At 42.9% G+C, this 20,208-nt stretch overlaps 1 protein-coding gene across 4 annotated transcripts in view; it reads left to right on the plus strand.

The window, feature by feature from the left end:
* Window positions 1-20,208, plus strand: part of ERBIN (erbb2 interacting protein) — a 181,176-nt gene that overhangs the window by 95,914 nt on the left and 65,054 nt on the right. For all 4 annotated transcript variants that reach the window (XM_083152725.1, XM_083152715.1, XM_083152738.1 and 1 more), the window contains one exon: window positions 14,158-14,275. In XM_083152725.1, the coding sequence (XP_083008851.1) occupies window positions 14,158-14,275 (118 nt within the window). The remainder of the gene's footprint in view (window positions 1-14,157; window positions 14,276-20,208) is intronic.

A 20,208-nucleotide genomic window follows, 5' to 3' on the forward strand; every position in this document is an offset into this window, starting at 1 on the left:
GACATATTAGCTCACGTCGCTGCTCCAGAGTTCCTGGCAGATTCCCGAGCCAGCCATTCACTTAACGCCCAACTCACATCTCATGAGCACAGGCTGTAGCCAGGGACTACCTTCCACTTCCAAACTCTTCATTTAACTGGCACCTTGTTACATTTATTCTCTAGCAGATGTTCCTATGCTTACCTATCATCCATGGCATCAGCTGAGTTGTTTTTTTGTTCTTCCTGCTTTATACTTTGCAGCATTCATATTATTTTATGTTTATTTTAATATGTTTGTTTGCGAATATAGTAAAAAAAAAAAAAAAAAGAAAGTTTGCAAAATGCAATAAATAACATCTTGTGCGCTCAATGTATAATGCAACTAAATGTCATTCTGGGAATTCCAATATTAGCGTAGCTGATCATAGTCCTTTCTTGGTCGATTAATCTGCTAGTTAAAACCACTGGTCCATTACTGGGAAAAAATACCAGGTATATTTGGCTGTATGTACTTAAACCCTTTTAGAAGCTTGTTACCACAGAAAAGTACATGTCCATATAAACTATTTCTGCCGTAGCTCCAAACACCCGTTCTCCACGCTGCAGATCCGCCACGACTCTGCTTGTGCTGAGCATCTTCTACATCCTAATCGCAGGTAGGGTTACCACCTAGTCCCTTTAATTCCGGACACATGTTAATTACACAGGTTCTGTGGCAGTTTAAAATCAGGTGAAGTGGAGTCTTGAAGTCAGCCAGCCACAGAACCTGTGTAATTAATATGTGTCCGGAATTAAAGGGACTAGGTGGTAACCCTAATCGCAGGGCCCGTGCTACAAAACCTCTCCACCAAACTGCACTGATTCATTTGGTTGGCAACGTTCGTATATCTGTGTGACCATAACTGAATCTGTATGCACATTGCTAAGATGTAGTGGCTGTTTTTTTTTTTTTTTTCAAAGCCAAGTTCCGTTGTGGTTCATATGGGATACGGTCACTAGATCGGCAAGCATTAGGTTGACACCACTAGGTCCACGTGTATGAAGGGCAACTTCGGGTTATTTAGACAGGATCATTAAGTCGACACGAGTTTTAGGTCGACATGGGGTTTTTCATCATTTTTTTCCCAACATGTGGTATTTCATGCCCTACTATCCACTACGGTGTGGTGGGAGAATAAAATAGTGTGCCAAGCCCGAAGTGTGCCTGAAGCATGGCGAGCGCAGCGGGGCAAAATGAAGTGAAAAAACCCCATGTTGACCTTCTCCATGTCGACCTAATGCTTGTGTCAACATAATGACCCTGTCGACCTAACCCTATGTCAACCTTGATGCATATCGACCTAGTTGCTGTCTATCCAATGATCTATACCCCTTTGTATACACATTCAGACTCTGTTGCACACAAGTGTCTAATATCAAGTGAATCAGTGCAGTTACATTTTTACATTATTACATCTGAGCGAAATAGATTCCACAATGCTTGGCATGAGGACACATCTGTATTTAAAGGGTTCTATACTAAATGTATCCAGAGCTTCCCTCTTCCTCTTACCAATCATGCTTGCCTTTTCACCCTGTACTGACTGTCATTGCTGCACTCTATATGGTCTCATAGTCCTGAAGAACCTTCCAAGTTTTAGCTTCCCTTTACTTCAACACCCATACTTAATAAGTGTTGTGACATGGTGTTTTAGTAGAACTCCCAATACTTTATACTTTCAGTGCATAATACACTATTGTCGTAGGTGGCAGGAAACCAGGAAGTAAGGCACTGTATACATAACCACTGACAGACGGGACCCAGTACAAGTGCACCGGATACGTACAGCCTAACAGTCATTGCTGCTATAACTAAAATATGGCTGAAAAGAATTTTAATTATGCCCAATATTGCAAAGTGTAGACTGAACAAATGAACGTAATACCCCACCGACGTCCTATCAACATCAAGAGATTCTTAATTGGGCTGTGGTGGTAAATGCAGAAGTTGATCACTGTTAGCCTGTGCTCAGTTTACAGTGGGGTTTAGTTGGAGAACTGTCAGAAAATCTATTTCTTTGTAATAGTAACCTTTATTTTGCTAGCATCTCGGAACAATATATTAATATATTTGCTGAGGGTTCCTGTACTTTTCACACTCAGAAAGCAGTTTCTGCAGATTTATGGCTATCAGCAAATACACTGCAGTACCCACTTCTATAATTGTACAGTAAATCTGGAATGCTGAATCCTACATAGTCGTTTTTTCTTGTTTTACTTTGTTCTTCTTTCTTAGATTGTGACCTAGATTTCTCAGAGTTAAGTAATTTATTCATTTAGTTAGTGCTGGTCCACACTCTTAAATATGTTCTCATGTAAGATCTCTTTGTGACTAGCGATTAATCACATCTGTGCCGTAGCACTTTAGTGGGCTAAGGACAGCATGGGTTCCCAAAGTTTGTCTGTCCTGTCACATTAACGCCTACTTTATAAATGAAATAATGATGAGTAAAAGTTGTAATACTGTACAAATTAGATTATTTTTAGGAGGTCCTTATTTTAAGATCTTCTGCAAACTCTGCATGAGCTGTGTCTGATCTGCCGGTCCCATATATACTGACTGGATGTAGTGACCTGCATTATATATACACAGTTGAGTCCAGTGGTCGAAGTGGGAACTTTAAAAGTGGGGGTATGGACATCTGGGAATCTGGGTTACACCTAGAGCCCCAGAATTTTTAAGGATTTAGTTAATGTAAAATCAATTTTAGATATGTTTTTAACACAATCTAGAATAAAATAATTATAGATTATATAGAATCGCCCATCCTGTGTTCCCCCTACCTAAATTGTTTCCATCCACCTCTTCCCGATACAGTTGTGTCCTCGCCTATTGTGTCTGCAGTAGTGTAGAAATGAACACAACCTCCCGCAAAACATCCATTGTCATGCGTGCAGGGACATTCCACATGAACTTTCCTCTTCCTCTCTCACCCCAGCAGCACACTCCCACCTTCTATAACCACTGCACCTGTCACTCTCACATCCTAACTGGGCACATCATTGCCACACTTTACCCCTGTATCTTCCCTTCTATCAGCATTCTGTGCTGGTAGGCATGGGGGGGAGGGGTCGAGACACAAACAGGCCACTTAGCGAAGGGGAGCTTGAGCAAGTCGACATTGGGGGGATTGAGGAGACAAGCAGAGGACAATCGGTTAGCCGAACAGGCAGACATGCGGGTGATGGGCGGGCAGTCAAGGGCGGGCAGTCAAGCGGGGGATGAGCAGGCAGACGTGGGGGATCGGGAAGTGGAGTGGGGACAAGTGGGCAGAGATGCAGGGCCCACCATGATTCCAGACACAGGGCACTAACACTGTCTGGCCGGGCGGGTGGCAACAGCAGGACAGTGGGGTGGTGTGTGGCTGAATACAGCCCTTGAACTGTCCCCACCTCTGTCCACCAATAAATGAAGGATGGGGGAGTGACTGAATAATCAGCAGGCTCTCCAGGCAGAAGTGAATGAACTGAGCGGAGTTGCTAATAGTCTGCACAGCTGTGCAAGTCAAATGCAAAGCCCGCTGCTCAAAGTGGCGCTATGCCATACCCCACTTGAGCACTGGTCGAGTCACATTAGTATGAGCAAAAGCAGAATAACTGCCGTGTGCAGCACAGACAGCGGCTAGATGGGCTGAGACTGACTCCATAAGGTGCTGGTAGGTTGGCATAGGCGTCTCCAGACATGCTGATTGCAGAGCATCCCACAGCTGCTGGAGGGTGCGTGGTGGAGGGTCCCTAGAGCCAATACGATAAACAAGCTAGTCCCACAGATGCTCAATTAGGATCAAGTCCAGGGAATTGGGGGGCCAGGGAAGTATATATATTGTGTTCTTTAAGCAATGGTTGCAGAATGTTTGTTCTCTAAATGTTTCTCGCCTGACATTCCAATATCCCTCCATTCAACGAAGCAGGAAAACGTGACTCACCAGAGAAGGGAACCCTTTGCCAATCAGCGCAGGTCCACTTCAGCTACTGCTGTGCATAGTGAAGCTTTTTCCGCCAGTGCACCTTCTTTAACATAGGTGCAGTGACCATGCTTTTGCTTCCGAGCCCTGTAAGCAGCACGGTTTGCTGAACTTTCAATTTATTTACACTTCTGGCAGCCCTCAGGTTAATTTTGACGGTGATCTGCTCCACTTCAGCTTGTCAGTCGGCACAATTATAGCCAACACTCTCCTTACATCAATAGCACGTAGTGTTCCATGTTTGCAATGGTGCTCTCTGTCCAGTCACATTATACCTTCACCACAGCAGCACGCAAACAGTTAAACGGCACTGTTTCAGAAATACACCACACTTGTGTGGTTGTTCTGGTTGATTGGCTCCGATGCGAATTTGCATCCTTGCAAGCCAACCAGATCCCGCCTTGCGAATGGTGGTACGCCAGCCCCCACCATTCACATGGCATAAACATCCATTCGCAGTCTGTGGGGGAACCATCGAATGACCATCAAATGATGTGAAACGTGCACTCAGATCTAAGGTTGTTGAGAGCAACCTTAGATCTGCATGCACATTCTGAGGGAAGTGGGCGGGCACCGTGCACATGCGCAGAAATGCGCAAAGAGAAAACATTGGCCCCGTGCGAACGGTCCTGAATAAGGTCCTTGGTCCTTAATCCAATTAACATTCCTTTTTGCAACTCAGATAAATGGCCACTTTTACCCATAACCGCAATAAATAATGTGTGTGCAGATTGCCTATCGCGCACGCCATATAGAACCAAAAAGCCAGCGCAAAACGCGTGCTATACTTCATGGGCTACCCGCATCCAATGTAGGAGATGGTCATAATAATGTGACTTGACTTTTTATATACTGGCTGACCTGCATTATATATATATATATATATATATATATATATATATATATATATATATATATATATATATATATATATACTGGCCTATGTAATTACCTGCATTATACATACGCTGGCTGCACCAAAACCAAACCTGTTTCTGTGACATAACACGATCACCGCACACCTCACCAAGTTGGCAATGAATTTCAGCTGCTGAAGAGCGCTTTAGACCTAGAGATCTGATCACACTACGCACCTCAATATCTGCCCAGTGGTCTACTGCCATGGTTCTTAACCCTGGTCCTCAAGTACCCCCAACAGTGCATGTTTTCCAGGTCTCCACACAGAATCAAAAGTGCTATCATTAGCTCCAGCTGTGGATCTTTTCAAATGTGCCTGAATAATGAGTGCACCTGCCGGGTGACCTGGAAAACATGCACTGTTGGGGGTACTTGAGGACCAGGCTTGGGAACCACTGGTCTACGGGCTCTGGTGTGGTCGGATATTATAATGAAATAGAAAATATTAATAAATGTGAGAGGTCTTGTTACCTTCCTTTTTTTTTTTTTATTGGTTTTGACACACACATAGAAAAACATACATCTGTTTCAGACATCAGATCAATATAAACATTTGTATACAGATACACAGAAATTTTACATATCTTCATATATGTCTAATAGTTGCATATTTCATAGAACACATCAAACAAAACAAACATAAATTCAATAAGACATTAATTTCAAAAGAAATATAGAGAACGAGTGAGGTACGAAGAAGGGGGAGAATAGGAGCCTCTCATTGCGAGCACATAATTGTTAATTGGATACAGAGCTCATATATGATTTATAGTCATCAGAGGATTTGTAGTCCACCCACGGGAAGCAGGTAGTAGTGAAGCTATTTTATCTAGGGATGTGTTCAATAGGTCTTCCATTGACATGAAATAGTCTCGTCTCGCAAACCAGTCTTTACGGGACGGAGGGACAGGGGATTTCCAAAGAACAGGTATAACGGCACGTGCAGCATTACCTATCTGTTTAAGTAGAGAGTTTAAATTCAGAAAGAGGAGTACAAGAGTGATTGAGAAACCAGAACACAGGATTAGTTGGTATTGAAAAGTTTAGAATGCGCTGTGTAACAGTGAATACATCTGACAAGTTCTCAATTTAGGACAGCTCCACCAAATATGCTTAGGAGAGCTAGAATGTGCTTTTAAAAAGATACTTTGCCAATCCCTATCCGAAAGAGAAATTCCCAATTCTTTTTCCCAGGATTTAACCCAAAAGGGAATCCAGGAATCATGTTTTTGTAAAAGCATTTTACAGAGAATTGGGGTTCTATGTGGGTAGGGATTAGCTGCGGGACACATTTTTTCAAAACTCATAAATTCTTGGTTGAAGTTAATCTATCAGCTGTCAATATGAAGTGTCTGATCTGGAGGATTTTCTGGAAGTCCGATTTGAGGAATGTCCCATTTTTCACAAGATTTTGGAAAGATAGTCGCCAGCTGTTCTTTTCTCGTTGTTCAATAATGGTACATTACAAGAAAGTAAAATAAAGGTGTTCATATAGTATAGTATGTCCAGAGAAAAAATGTTCATCAGAAGGGATTAGAAACTACACAAATGTTTCTTCTAAATTTAGGCCCTTCACTTCTCTCCTGAGGAATCCTTCCTTTATACCAGGAATACATCTTCCCTGCATTTCGAATTGGGTCCGAGGGGGACTCTTTAGGGCGGGCCAGCTGGTGACTATAGCAAAAAATTGACAGATTTGAAACTGCGCCAAGAGCTGCTATATAAAGACCATCAAAAAATGGAGGTTGCCCAACCTCCTACACTCAAATTGCAGAACACAGAAATATTGATGGCCCTTTAATGGCGCTCTTATCACCGGATATCCAAATTGTATATCTCCTTATTGAGAAGGAATTGGCCTCTGAGAGTGAACCAGAATAAGGCCCCTAGCTAGAGAGGAAAGCTTAAGCCTAGGGTGTTTCCAGGCCCAGACAAATTGCCGGACTCTATATTGGCAGAGTCTGGATTGATATAGGTGTTTGGGCAGGGCATTCATTTTAAGTGCATTTATCCTCCCTAGCCAAGATAGTTGTTTTATATTCCAGCTAGAGAGGTCTAAGTGAGTAAAGTAATGGATTAAAGTTTGTGGAAAAAGATTACATAAATTCTGTGTTATCTTAACTCCCAAATAAGTGATATGTGTAGGATTCCATATAAATGGAAAAGCCGGTTTCAATTTTGCTATCACCTCATGTGGGGTTGAAATATTTAATGCTAGTGATTTTGAAAAATGAGTCTTAAAATTGGAGAGTGCACCGAATCTTCCGAACTCAGCCATTAAATGTGGTAGTGAAAGTATAGGGTGTGAAATAGAGGCTAGAAGGCCTGCTATATACTTGCTCAGCATTTTTCAACCGCTGTACCGTGGCACACTAGTGTGCCTTGAGCTGGTCTCAAGTGTGCCCCCAGATCTAGAGATGCCCAAACCAGTTTATTACAGCCACCATCAGTTCAATGATATATACACTTGAAATTCAAGTGCATGCTATATACACTGATTGATGTAGCGACCCAAGTGATGTATACTGACTGATGTAGCGGTATACAGTATACATTCTATACACTGGTTGATGTAGTGATCTGCATGCTATATACTGGTTGATGTAGTGACCCACGTTCTATATACTGGCTGATGTAGTGACCCACGTTCTTTATACTGGTTGATGTAGTGACCCACATTCTATATACTGGTTGATGTAGTGATCTGCATGCTATATACTGGTTGATGTAGTGACCCACGTTCTATATACTGGCTGATGTAGCGTCCCACATTCTTTATACTGGTTGATGTAGTGACCCACATTCTATATACTGGTTGATGTAGTGATCTGCATGCTTATATACTGGTTGATGTAGTGACCCACGTTCTATATACTGGCTGATGTAGCGTCCCACATTCTTTATACTGGTTGATGTAGTGACCCACATTCTATATACTGGTTGATGTAGTGATCTGCATGCTATATACTGGTTGATGTAGTGACCCACGTTCTATAAACTGGCTGATGTAGCGTCCCACGTTCTTTATACTGGTTGATGTAGTGACCCACATTCTATATACTGGTTGATGTAGTGATCTGCATGCTATATACTGGTTGATGTAGTGACCCACGTTCTATATACTGGCTGATGTAGTGACCCACATTCTATACACTGGCTGATGTAGTGACCCACATTCTATATACTGGCTGATGTAGTGACCCACATTCTATATACTGGCTGATGTAGTGACCCGCATTCTATACACTGGCTAATGTAGTGACCCGCATTCTATATACTGGCTGATGTAGTGACCCCCTTTTTATATACTGACTGATGTAGCGACCCAAGTGATGTCTACTGGCTGATGGCCTAATCTGCTGTATATATACTGTACACTAGCTGATGTAGTGATTCACATGCACTATACTGGCCTATGTAGCATCCTGTGTGCTATATACCAGCTGATGTAGTTACTCGCAAGCCATATACTGGCTGATCTAATGACCCATGTTGTATATACTTCTATCTATGTCACATTATTTTGTTCACACTGTGCCCCATGCATATATAAAGTGATAAAACACCTGGGTTGGTAGCCATGACAGAGAGAGAAATGGAAAAATCAATGAGACATGACACATGGCCGTGTTCCTTCTTTCTCTGTCTCCTTTGTGCTGCTTTTGCTCCCTCATTTGCAGTATGAGGATGTGTAAGGATGCTAAGCATGTCGTAAGGTTACGCCTCCATTATTTGCCTGTTCTTGTTAGTCATCCGCTTTTATTAACTCCTGTTTAAATCTTTGGCCATCCGGTACATATCACCTTGACTCATTGTGTGATGGCTGATTGTGTCATGGTACAAACATGGTTTTGTTTTTATGTAAACTATTTATATATCTATGAAACTTTAACATTTCTATCTGTGACACCTCCTCATGTGCAAAATTCTGTAGGTTTTCTTGTGAATTGTAGGAACAGTACACTTTTTAATACACTTCTGTGTTAATATAGTTTTATTATCTTCTAAGAGTTTTGTTGTTCTAAATACGTAATTACAACTCTTATCAAGGACATTGTGTCCCACCATTAGCTTTGCCCTAGTCACTGAGCATTATTTGCAAGCATTACTCAAAAGTAATTATTTGCACTGAAAATAGAACAAGGTGTTTGCGTGTATTCTATACTGTAACTTGGATTGATCAGTGATGGTTGGACTCCGGAGCAATAGACAAGGTGTATGAAACCCAAGTATAGCCTGATGCCTGATGTTGGGGAGGGTAAAACAAATAGGCGAAGAGGTTTTAAAACGTGTCCGGCTGATTAAGTAAAAAACAGGGCAGCGTGATTTCTTGCATCTGAATGAAGTTGGTTCTTGGGCTTCATACGCTGAGAGGAAAACAGTGTAGAGGGGGTGATAGAAATGAGCTGAGGAGATTAGAGAGAGGATCAATGGATGGGGAAGGGATGTGGTCAATGAGCTCAGGGAGAGAAAAAGAGTTACAGTACAGTGAGGGAGAAAGAGGAATAGTAACCTGAGGGGAGAGAGTGAGGGACAGTGGGCTGAAGTGGAGACAGTGTGTGTGTGCACGGGGGGGAGATGACTTAACAATTGATCATCAATTCATGCATTCTCAAAGTGCCCTGGCTTGCATTAAGCCACGTCTTAATTGCAGGTAAGTTCTGAAGGTCATGTGACCAGATAGCAGATGATCTATAGGTGTATTTTAAAATCAAAGGGGTCAAATCTGTTGTTTGCGGCATCTGACCATGCTCCATTTGTGAACTGAAATCAGCCTAATTTCGCTCAATGTTACTTAATCCTCTATGGGGTAGTCAGCACTTTTGTGTGAAATCGGGCCACTGTAAAGTGTTGCAAGTGCCGTGATGACGAACACCCGCAAAATCTTTTCAGTTAATTGGATTGATCCCAAATTATACCAATGACAGCTAGGTAAATGGACAGGTCTAAATTGAAGTGGAATCGGTTGTCACATGATACGGGAGCAGAGGAGGAGCAAGGGACCCAAAGGGATCTTCGTGGGCTCACTTCACTTGTCATGCTTCGGGCATGGTGGCTTGCTTCGATCGCCACCTGGTATCTAAAGGCAACCAGTGGTGGCGTGGAAAGTGAAGGAGCAAGCCCCCCCCCCCCCCCTGACCTTACTCCTCCCCCTTCAAGTGAAAGGGCTTTTAGGCCACTATAATTTAGCAACTACCCTAGATAAACATTATTTCTTTTCAAGTACCTGTATAACTATGCCAGCTTGCTTTTCCCCACGTCATAGACTAGACTTGTTAGTGTAGGCTTGTTAGCGTATGTTGTGTACATATCTGTTTTAATCTGTGGATTTGGGCCCTGATCACATATGAACAGGGATTACGACTCATTGTATGTAGATGGCACATACACTTCAGAAACGCTGCTGCATCATTTGGCTCCTGTTTTTAGGAGCTTTTCTTTTCAGTTTTGTCACAACAGTCTATGGTAGAAGCTGCCACAGTTAATGTTGTTTTATTCTTGTCCGTGTCATTTTGTAACTTAAATTGCAGTTTTATGGTGGACATTCAGTTGTTCCACAGAAAGACGGGCCTCATAAATGTCACTGCGCATACCAAAAGCAAAGTCATCCAGTATTTATGGTTATGTTTTACATAGTATAAATGAGACACTGTCATTGTCCTGTCACAGAAAGCTTCAGTAAAAGAAAGGCCATTTGTATGACACAGTCCTGACTAACACCAAATTATTGTATACAATTCTCAAACTCATATATGCCAGGTATTCAATAACATTTTAGGCTAACAGATTAATTCCTGTATGATCATGTGTGCAATTTTACTGGAGAGCAGATCTCCCCACACCTGCTTATCTCCCATCCCCCCGCACACCCCAAAAACACATCAAAACTTTTAATTAATATGCTGTTCGTACATTGTAAACGGCACCGAGATCATTCAGATCGGAGCAGTGAATCTGGAGAAGAGCAATGTATCGTGCAAGCATCGAACAGCCCATAAGATCATTCTGTTCTATGCTATGTTTGATGCATGCTGTATAGTATATGCATACGCATCCCAGATAGTGAGCCAATTGTATTAAGCCTTAAAAAGTGGTACAGTGCAGAGTGATCAAGTCTCAGCTAATTGGTGGGTACTCTATCACTCTCCACTTTATTACTTGGTAATTCTTAATACATTTGTCCCAGTGTCATTAATACACACCGTCTATATGTTATTTTGCTTATTGCAGTCTCTGTTGCCTATGTTGGAAGTGGTTATGCAATAGGAGAACGCTTCCGTCATTGTTAATGGAAGTTGAGCAGCATAATGTGAATCTATGTGAAGCAATATAGCAAAAGCAAGAGTGTTTGTTAGAAGTTTGCCTTTTTGGGTCTCTAAGGAACCTTTATTGAGACAAGGGCAAATACAATTGCAGTGTTAAATCTCGTAGGAATGTTTCCAGCTATAACCATTGTTGTCAGTCTCACCTGTGCATAGCAAATGTGACCAGACAGTTCTTGCAACATCCGCAATATCCCCCCTATTACTGCATTATCATATTGGTACCTACCATCAACCTAAGATGATGACACAATTCGCTTAACATCCCGCCATTATTTACAGAGATGTGGCAATAGATTTAATGCATATATAACAGTATATGTGAGCATGCGTGGTAGAATACAAGTGAAGCATAGCATGCTTTGTTTCCAAGAGAGCATGTCACTGGCCGTAGCTCTGCGAGATCCGTTTCTGTTACAGGTGTACATAGCACTGTGGAGGTTGTTACACAGCAGTGGTCAGTGAGTCTATGAGGGTGCGGAATGTGGGCTGTGTAATACCCTTTTAAGACCTACTACCTGGGATTTTTCCTGGGTCCATTGCAGGTGTGCAGGACCTGGGATTTAGTCGACTAAAATCCCGGGTAGAGCCATTCAGACATATGCGCATTATGCGCATGCAAGTGAAAAATACCAGGATTTGGGGTATTAGTTGCTTGATTGTAATCCTGTGTCTCAAATGGGACCAGCTACATATGCATGCAGACACTGTTGTGAACTATGACAAGGTTGCAGCATGTTTTTGTTTTTTCTTTGTGTCACTGTGCTTGTTCCATGCAATCCATTGTGTACTTTCACATGGGAGGTTATTCTGGTTGATTTGCAAGGCTGCTAATTGGCAGCCTTGCAAATCCATCAAACCCCTCCAAGGGAATGAACGCCCCCTGCCCCCCTCGCAGTGCGGGTTTGCCCACACAGGCTGCGAATGGATGTAATCACCCACATCTTTCGATGGTCGGCGACCATCGAAAGATGTGGAAGGTACACGCATATAAAAGTGACTTACAAGTCACTTACATATGCCTGCACTCTGGGACAGATATGGGCGGGCAGCTGACATCCGGTGATGTCAGCTGCCAGCCCCCCGCTCCTGTGTCACTGCCTCATTACCATGAGAACGCCCAGCGTTCTCATTGGAATGCCCATGGAACGCAGGGCGTTCCCGTATGGTAATGGAGAAGCCCGGCGCCCCCCACCCTGCTCCATCCCCCGCACTAATCATGGATGCGTGCACCTGGCGAACCAAAAGTTTACCGTGGGTGCACGCACCCTACATTTGCGCAGATGCGCAACATCGGTCCTCTGTGCGAATGCACGGAGGACTGAATGAACTTGAATAACCCCCATAATGTGATTGTGTCCAGTGACAAAAACAGTATTGGAGAGCAAAATCAATAATGAAAAAGCTAAACCACTCTAAATGCTTGGGACCATGCATTGTAGCGCTGTGGGTTTAATGAGCATGTACAGTATTATTAATTTTTTTTAATTACAGTACTTGCGCTTTAATATACATGTATTGATGCCAGTAGTGAAATACAATCTATTCTATTGTGTCCACAGGTGTACACACAGCTGCGCTAACCTCCTGTTGTGTAAATAGCACCAGTATGTTTTGAATACTTGTTTACATCTCATAAATGTAAAAAGCAGAAATGTCTTTGTTGGCTTTTGGTGCCTTTGGGATCATCTCGCTCCTGATCTTCGGTTTGGCCACTGTTATGTTATCTGGTCATTCTACTAATGGCAATAGAGCAGCTAATATCCCTAGATACAGGATATTAATACTCTGTTTCTGTTCCGTTGTGATTCACTCATCAGACACTGGTTTTAGAGACCTGCAATATTCAGACCTATAAATGAATATTGTGACATGTTCTGTGGAACTTCATTTGTCCACGTTCAACATTAGCTTCTTCATGCTTTCACTAAATAAATAGGTGGTACACATTACATTTTTTTATTTTATTTATATGATAAACTCAAAGTGAAATCCGTCATGTTTACATATCGGTGATGTTATTTTAAACTCATTTTTATAAACATTTTCTATAGAGTACATTCATTATCACACTAGCCACTGCAATGTAATACTCCCCTCCACAACCACTTGTAGCCCATTCCTTCTTCCATCCCCAATACTATCACACCTCCAATTCAGGAGGTGATCAGAGTCAGACTTCTAGGTCAGTAATAGGCAGGAACATAGGTAGTATGGTGTAATTGGCTAGAACCCTGTCCTCCCAGAGAAGTGTTTTTAAGTTCTTCGCCACAGATTCTGGTCACGGTGGCATCTAGGGTTGGTTACCATCTTATTGAAAACCTGTTACTACCATTTATTGCACCAATATGTTATTTATGTACACTTTCCTATTTTGAATAACTTTTATGTATTCACCATACTTTTGAAGTCGTAGAAAGTAAAGTAAAGGAAGGGTCACACTCTGAACCTCGGGCCTGTTTTCGTCAGATTCAGGTGGATCTGACAGACCGATCTGATGAAAAAAGGCCAAATCTGAGCTCCATCAGATCAGATGTGCGGCTGAGTCTCCACCTGACGATAAAATCCTTGGTGCTGCACCAAAGATCCATCTGATCTGAAGCTGTCAGGGGTTTAACATGGAATTGATCATATGTATCTGAAAAATTAGCCCAGGGTTAGTTCAGATTCCTGGGAGAGTTCAAGGGGAATCTGGAGAGATTTGTAGCTTCAGTTATGTCTTCGTAGTGGATGGGTGGCTGAAACACCTGATCTAGGCCTGTATGAACTCAATCACCGCCATTGCTGTGAAACTGCTCCATTGTCAGCGCTGCAACTCTAAACCCCATTGTTCCGTTGCATATTGTTCTGTTCTCTGTTTTTCCCACCATCAGCCATGAAGTAGAAAATGGAAGCTGACTGTCATTTTTTTCCCCCTGTTTATTTCAATAGCAACTATTCAACTGCCAGTCTCTGCACAAGCTGAGTTTGCCAGACAATGACCTAACAATATTGCCAGCATCTATAGCAAATCTCATTAATCTCAGGGAACTAGATGTCAGCAAGAATGGTAAGTTCCTTTTCAAGTTCATTGAATTGTCTATCAATAAGCTCCTAAGTACTGTAGTTGGCACGATGTATGCGTGTTCTCAGTTTCATTGTTTCATTTTCATTTGCTAATGCGCCTTTGAATTCTCTGATTTTGTTTACTTTTGTCTGAATTGTCTTTTTTACCCACAATGCACTACAAAGATCTGACTTATTCATGTGTTTTTACGGTATTTATTTGCTACATTGAAGAACAAATGTGAGCTTTTTTATAGCTATTCTTACCTGCTGTAATGGGGTTTCTTTCACAGGACAGGAATTTGACAGATATGTAACATTATTAATATAGAACTGTGTTACAATATAGAAATCGGTGCAAACTTTTGTTCAGCATAATGTCCTATTTATGTTATTTAGTTAGTAATGTCCTAGATTCCCCACAAAGTCTACATTTTTCGGTAAATTTTCTAAACCTTCTAAAAGTGAAGAGACGGTATTGCTCATAGCAACCAATCAGATTCGATCTCTCATTTTCTAGGATTCAATAGATAAGTGATTAGACGAAATCTGATTGGTCGCTATGGGCAACATCCCCACTTTTCATTTTTTAAAGCTTTAGTAAATGTTCCCCTTTCTCTGAAAAGCAATTTAATTTATCACGAGTTATTGAAAACATCCAGGGAGATGTGATTTAATACCTACAGTTGATGTACACTTTGATGTACACTTGGACTCAGACTGTCGGAACCTCCCGACAGTTGAAATCCTGACACGTATTCTCCTGGCTCCACAGGCAGAATTCAATGTTCCACTTGTTGAGAGTCGAAAGGGGGCGTGCCTGCGAAAACGGCAATGGATTATCGAGAAGTGTCTGTGAATTCGACAATCCACGGTTCCATTTCTGACAAAACAGATCCGACTGGTTTTAAAGTCAGATCTGTTTTGTCGAGATCAGCCTTCAATAGTGTTGGAAACTATAGCATTGAATAGGCGGTGGACTCTATTTCTCCTGTCGGAAATAGCGCCCGGGATTGAATACCCTCCTTTAATGTGTCATCACTCTCTTACCTGGTAGTTCCACAGAAGTCCTTCTTTTTCTTTTCTTTTTTTGAGACCTGCAAAGAATGAGATCACTAATCCTGATTCCAAATACTATGGAGAGGGATTAGAAGCTTCCCCACCCCCAAAGGTGGGGAATAGAAATGGTCGATGATTTAAAGTCTGCTTTGGATAGGATGATTTCCTTTTAAACCTTGGTTGATTTTTGTTTTTAAATAAGCAGCATGAAAATACCCAACATTGGTTCCTTACCTAGTCAGTGTAACCAGCCCCACCCCAGACAGCATAGGGACATATGTACATTGTCACTGTGCGGTGTGTGTTTACCTAGTATATGACAACTGGCATAGAGGAACTGAGAAATATATGAGGCTATATACAACTCAGAAAGATACATAGATACCAGAAAGCCTTTCACTGTAGACATTTGTATTTTTTTATTTTACGATTTTCTTTTTGTGATCTTGCATATACTTTACATGTAAACAGTGTCAATGTACCTTGGGCTTAATAATTATAATGACAGGATCTGTGGCATTTCCTTTCTTTTACATCACAGACGCAAGTACTTGTAGCATCCTGTCTTGTTAATGCTGCTCTGTATATGAAAGCGTTTCCTTTTAGGTCAGGAGGTAACACGTTTTTGAGGTGGTGGTGGGGGAGTTTGCAGATGCGAGAGTTATGTTAAGTATGATTAAGATAAGTGTCCATTTAAGGAAAGGGGAACTTCTATCAGATAAATGTGGGCATTATTATTTATATTATCCCTGCCCCAGTGGAGCTTACAATCTATATTCCCTACCACATATACACGCACACAGACATTGTAGGGTTAATTTTGTTGGGAGCCAATTCACCTACCAGTATATTTTTGGATTGTGGGAGGAACCCGGAGTACCCAGAGGAAACCCACGCAAGCACAGGGAGAATATACAAACTCCGCATAGTTAGAGCCATGGTGGGAATAGAACCCATGATCTCAGCGCTGTGAGGCAGTAATGCTAACCATTACACCATCCGTACTGCTGCCCTAGCATGTGGTCCTAATGGCTACTGTACTCTGTTACTCAAAGCTGCTATTGACAAACTGCTCAGAGACTGCTGCAGGTGTGGCCCCAGGACACAGCGATATCTGAAAATGATCATTTGGTTTCTATATTGGTTCTTAACAGGAATACCGAAAATCTATACTACAGATAAATGATGTAGTCATCTGCTGTCTAACTTCAGACTGCCCCTTTATGGCAATTATTATTGCTCTACGGGCCCAATTCAGCAGCAGGTCCAGTTTTGCTTAAATAGCAAAACTGCATCTGCAATATTTTGCATTCCGGGGCTGCCCAGCACAGGGCAAAGCTGCCCGGTATGTAAAGTTCTGACCTGTGATGTGTTTGCAGACTAATTACAATTGTGGTACAGAAATTGCTGCTAAAGGGCAGCCCCTGCCTTCGGGAGTACTGTGCTTTTTCGGATCGCAGCGGCTGCATGTGACATTGCGCATCCGCACTGGACACACCTGTGTTACCCAGACTGCCCTTCCTGAACTCTCCCATTGCCACCTCACACTGTTCATCAAACTGCGATCACACCCTTCTGGGATGCGATCGCACTTTGAGCTTCGAGCAAGTGCGCAAGACATGCGCAGAAAGGAGATTATCGCATTTCTGAATTTTATTCTGAATAAGGCCTTATGTCGTTTGTCTCTGAGAAGAATTACATCTCAGTTGGTGTTTTCTAGGCTGAAGTGCCTCCATAGGATTAGTAATTATTGGGGGACATTTTCAACAGCAGCTTAATGACTGCATACCGGCAGAAGCAGGGACTCCTGACAGTACTTTGCAGGGACCAGCACTGAACTTCTCCCAAATGCAACGTTTGCATAGTCGTCTGATTTTATATTGTGACATCACACAGAACTTGTTTTAAAGTGTTTTGAGCCTGTAATGCTGGAGGAGTAAAACAAATATTGACATTCACATCAAACAGAAGGGAACACATGCCGCAGCCTACAGCTCCCAATCTCCCAGCTGTGGGCTGCACCTCCATTCCTCCGCAGCATCTCTGTGGCTGTGGGCATTATTCTAGTTCACTCTTAGAGGCAAATTCCTTCTTAGATGGACAAAACCATGTGCACTGCAAGGGGGCAGATGTGACAGGTGCAGATATAATTAGATTTGGGTGAGTTATTTTGTTTCTGTGAAGGGAAAATACTGACTGTTTTATTTCTACACTGCAATATAGATCTCGCTTTGAAGAAAAACCCCACCCTAATCTAATTCTCTCTGTACATGTTATATCTGCCCCCCCGCAGTGCACATAGTTTTGTCCATTTGAGAAGGAATTTGCCTCTAAGAGTGAACTAGAATAAGGCCCTGTATCTGGAAGACCATTAGATTGACATTTGCTTTATATCCAAAACCCATTAGAACACAAATTTCAAGATTAGAATATTTGTGATAAACAGTGGCGTAGCTAAGTTTTGGGCGCCACGCCAAGCCCACTCCCCAATACCCCGCAGCCTTACCTATCACGCTGGTCCCGGCGGCTCTGTTCTTCTGCTGAGGACCACCACAAAATGGCCGCCCCCATACAGCAGACAGTTTCAGAGAACAGTGTGCTATATGGGGGCGGCCATTTTGTGGTGGTCATCAGCAGAAGAACGGAGCCGCCGGGACCAGCGATATAGGTAAGTCTGCAGGGGATTGGGGGGGGGGGGGTGTAACTACAGCACCGCAGCCCCTGGTGCCCCCACATGCACAGCGCCCCTCCGCGGTGGCGTGGGCTGCGGTGCTATAGTTACGCCGCTGGTGATAAAGCTTTGCTAGTTGGGGAGGCGCCTCTCCTGCTGCAACTGAGGCAACATGTGACCTGTGCAGAAGGCTGTTACTGGTTTATCTATGGCTTTACTGGTTGTGTTATATAGAATATTTGGTACTTCTTTACTTTCACGGCGCCAGCATGGCGCCGCGCGTACTTCTTGGTTACGCTCGCCACTAATTAAGTTAAATAAACGGAGTTAACGCCATGCCAACATGGATAGTTCATACCTTCACTATCCATGTTGGCATGGAGTTGATTTTAATTAGCATGGCGAGCTTAGCGAGCCACCGAGCCCGCAGCGTGGGCGAGCGAAGCGAGCCCCGCAAGGGGACTCTGACGCGCGGCGCCATGCTGGCGCCGTGAAAGTACAGAAGTACCGAATATTTTATGGCCTGTGAATTCCAGTGCACGCTATGATTTTGTATCCGTTAATTTATCATGGCCAAATTAGCCTATTGATTGCTTGACAGTAAGAATTCTAGAGTGAGCCTTGTAAACCTAGAACGTTTTCACAAATAATAAGAAAGACTGAATAATAATGTAATAAACATTCAGTTCTGTTGTTGGGTCACCTCTGTTAGAGGCCATCAGCAGCTTTACCTTAGCACAAGTAAGCCTGCGGTGTCTGGGGAAAATAGTACTTATGAAATGTAATCCGCAGTGATCAGTTCCCAAAACCTTTACAAACACTTCTGCTTATAGATTTTGTGTAGAACAATGTGTTACCTAAAGGAGAGCTCAGTGCAGCACTGCAGGCAAATTCTGATGGCTCAATGTGGTTATGTACAAAATGTGTAAAAATATTGTGTAACATTACCTTCACACTGTGTGTATAAGGTTTATATGAAGGATAAATGCATTCTGTATTTAGAGCCGGGTTCCACCGCCTAGTATCTCATTATATAAAGCCAAAATTCCATGATACAGAAAAATCCCATATCCCAAATACTTCTGGTCCCAAGCATTTTGATTATGGGTGACTCAACATGTACTTTAATTAATTAAAAGAAGGGCTTTGCATCTCTGTTTTCCAAACTTCTTGTGTTATTTTGTAGACAGCATTTGCCAGTCTTTCCATTATTTTTTTGATTCTGTAATATTCCTTACAACCCAGGTTATTGCTAGACCAACTCAGGTCAAGGTTTGGTCGGAAAGGGCCAGATCAAAGTGATTTGGGGTGTGTTACCTGGGTAGCCTAATGTATGAACAGTGTAACCCGGATGATCCAACCTGGGTCAGACTAAAAGCATACATAGGGCCAAATGTAATAGGGTGAGAGTTTCAGAAAGTGAGAGATTTTGGGAGAGTTTTCCCATGTTTTTTAAAGCAGCAATCAATTACACTGCAAAACCAGGTTGATTTTGCCATGTAATTGATTGCTGCTTTAAAAAACATGGGAAAACTCTCCCAAAATCTCTCACTTTCTGAAACTCTCACCCTATTACATTTGGCCCATAGTGTTCATTCTAGCACCCGCTATCTTTGAAAAACCATGCAGTTCCTCTTCCCTGCCTGGGGTGTCGCTGTCTGCTGTAGTGCTTCTAGCACACTGTGGTCTGTATATCAGCACTGATATGCAAACCAGACCTGTGGTAGAAACACAACAGCAGACAGCGACACCCCAGGCAGGGAACAGGAACTGCATGGGTTTTCAAAGATAGCGGGTGCTAGAATGAACATTACATGGGCCCTTATTCTGGTTGGTGCGGCCAGAGCCGCACACGGGGCTCCGGCCGCACAAACCAATCCCCGCCCACCCTACGGATCGCCACGGCCGTCCGTACACGGACGGCTGGCGATCCGCATAAAAATGGTGGAGGCTACGCCTCCACCATGGTGGGAGCTGCCCCCTGCATTCGATGGTCGTCGACCATCGAAGGCAGGTCCGCACGCCGCGGCAGCTCCCGCAAGCTGAGACCACACGGACAATCGTCCGTGTGGTAGCTTGTATGGGGGCTGAAAGCTGACATCCGGCGACGTCAGCTTTCCGCCCCCATGAGTGGCGTCATGCCCTCATTACCATGCATACGCCCCGCGTTTGCATGGGAACGCCCATGAAACGCGGGGCGTACACAT

Source organism: Crinia signifera, chromosome 1 (genome assembly GCF_055691185.1).
Source record: "Crinia signifera chromosome 1, ASM5569118v1, whole genome shotgun sequence".
Taxonomy (NCBI): Eukaryota; Metazoa; Chordata; class Amphibia; order Anura; family Myobatrachidae; genus Crinia; species Crinia signifera.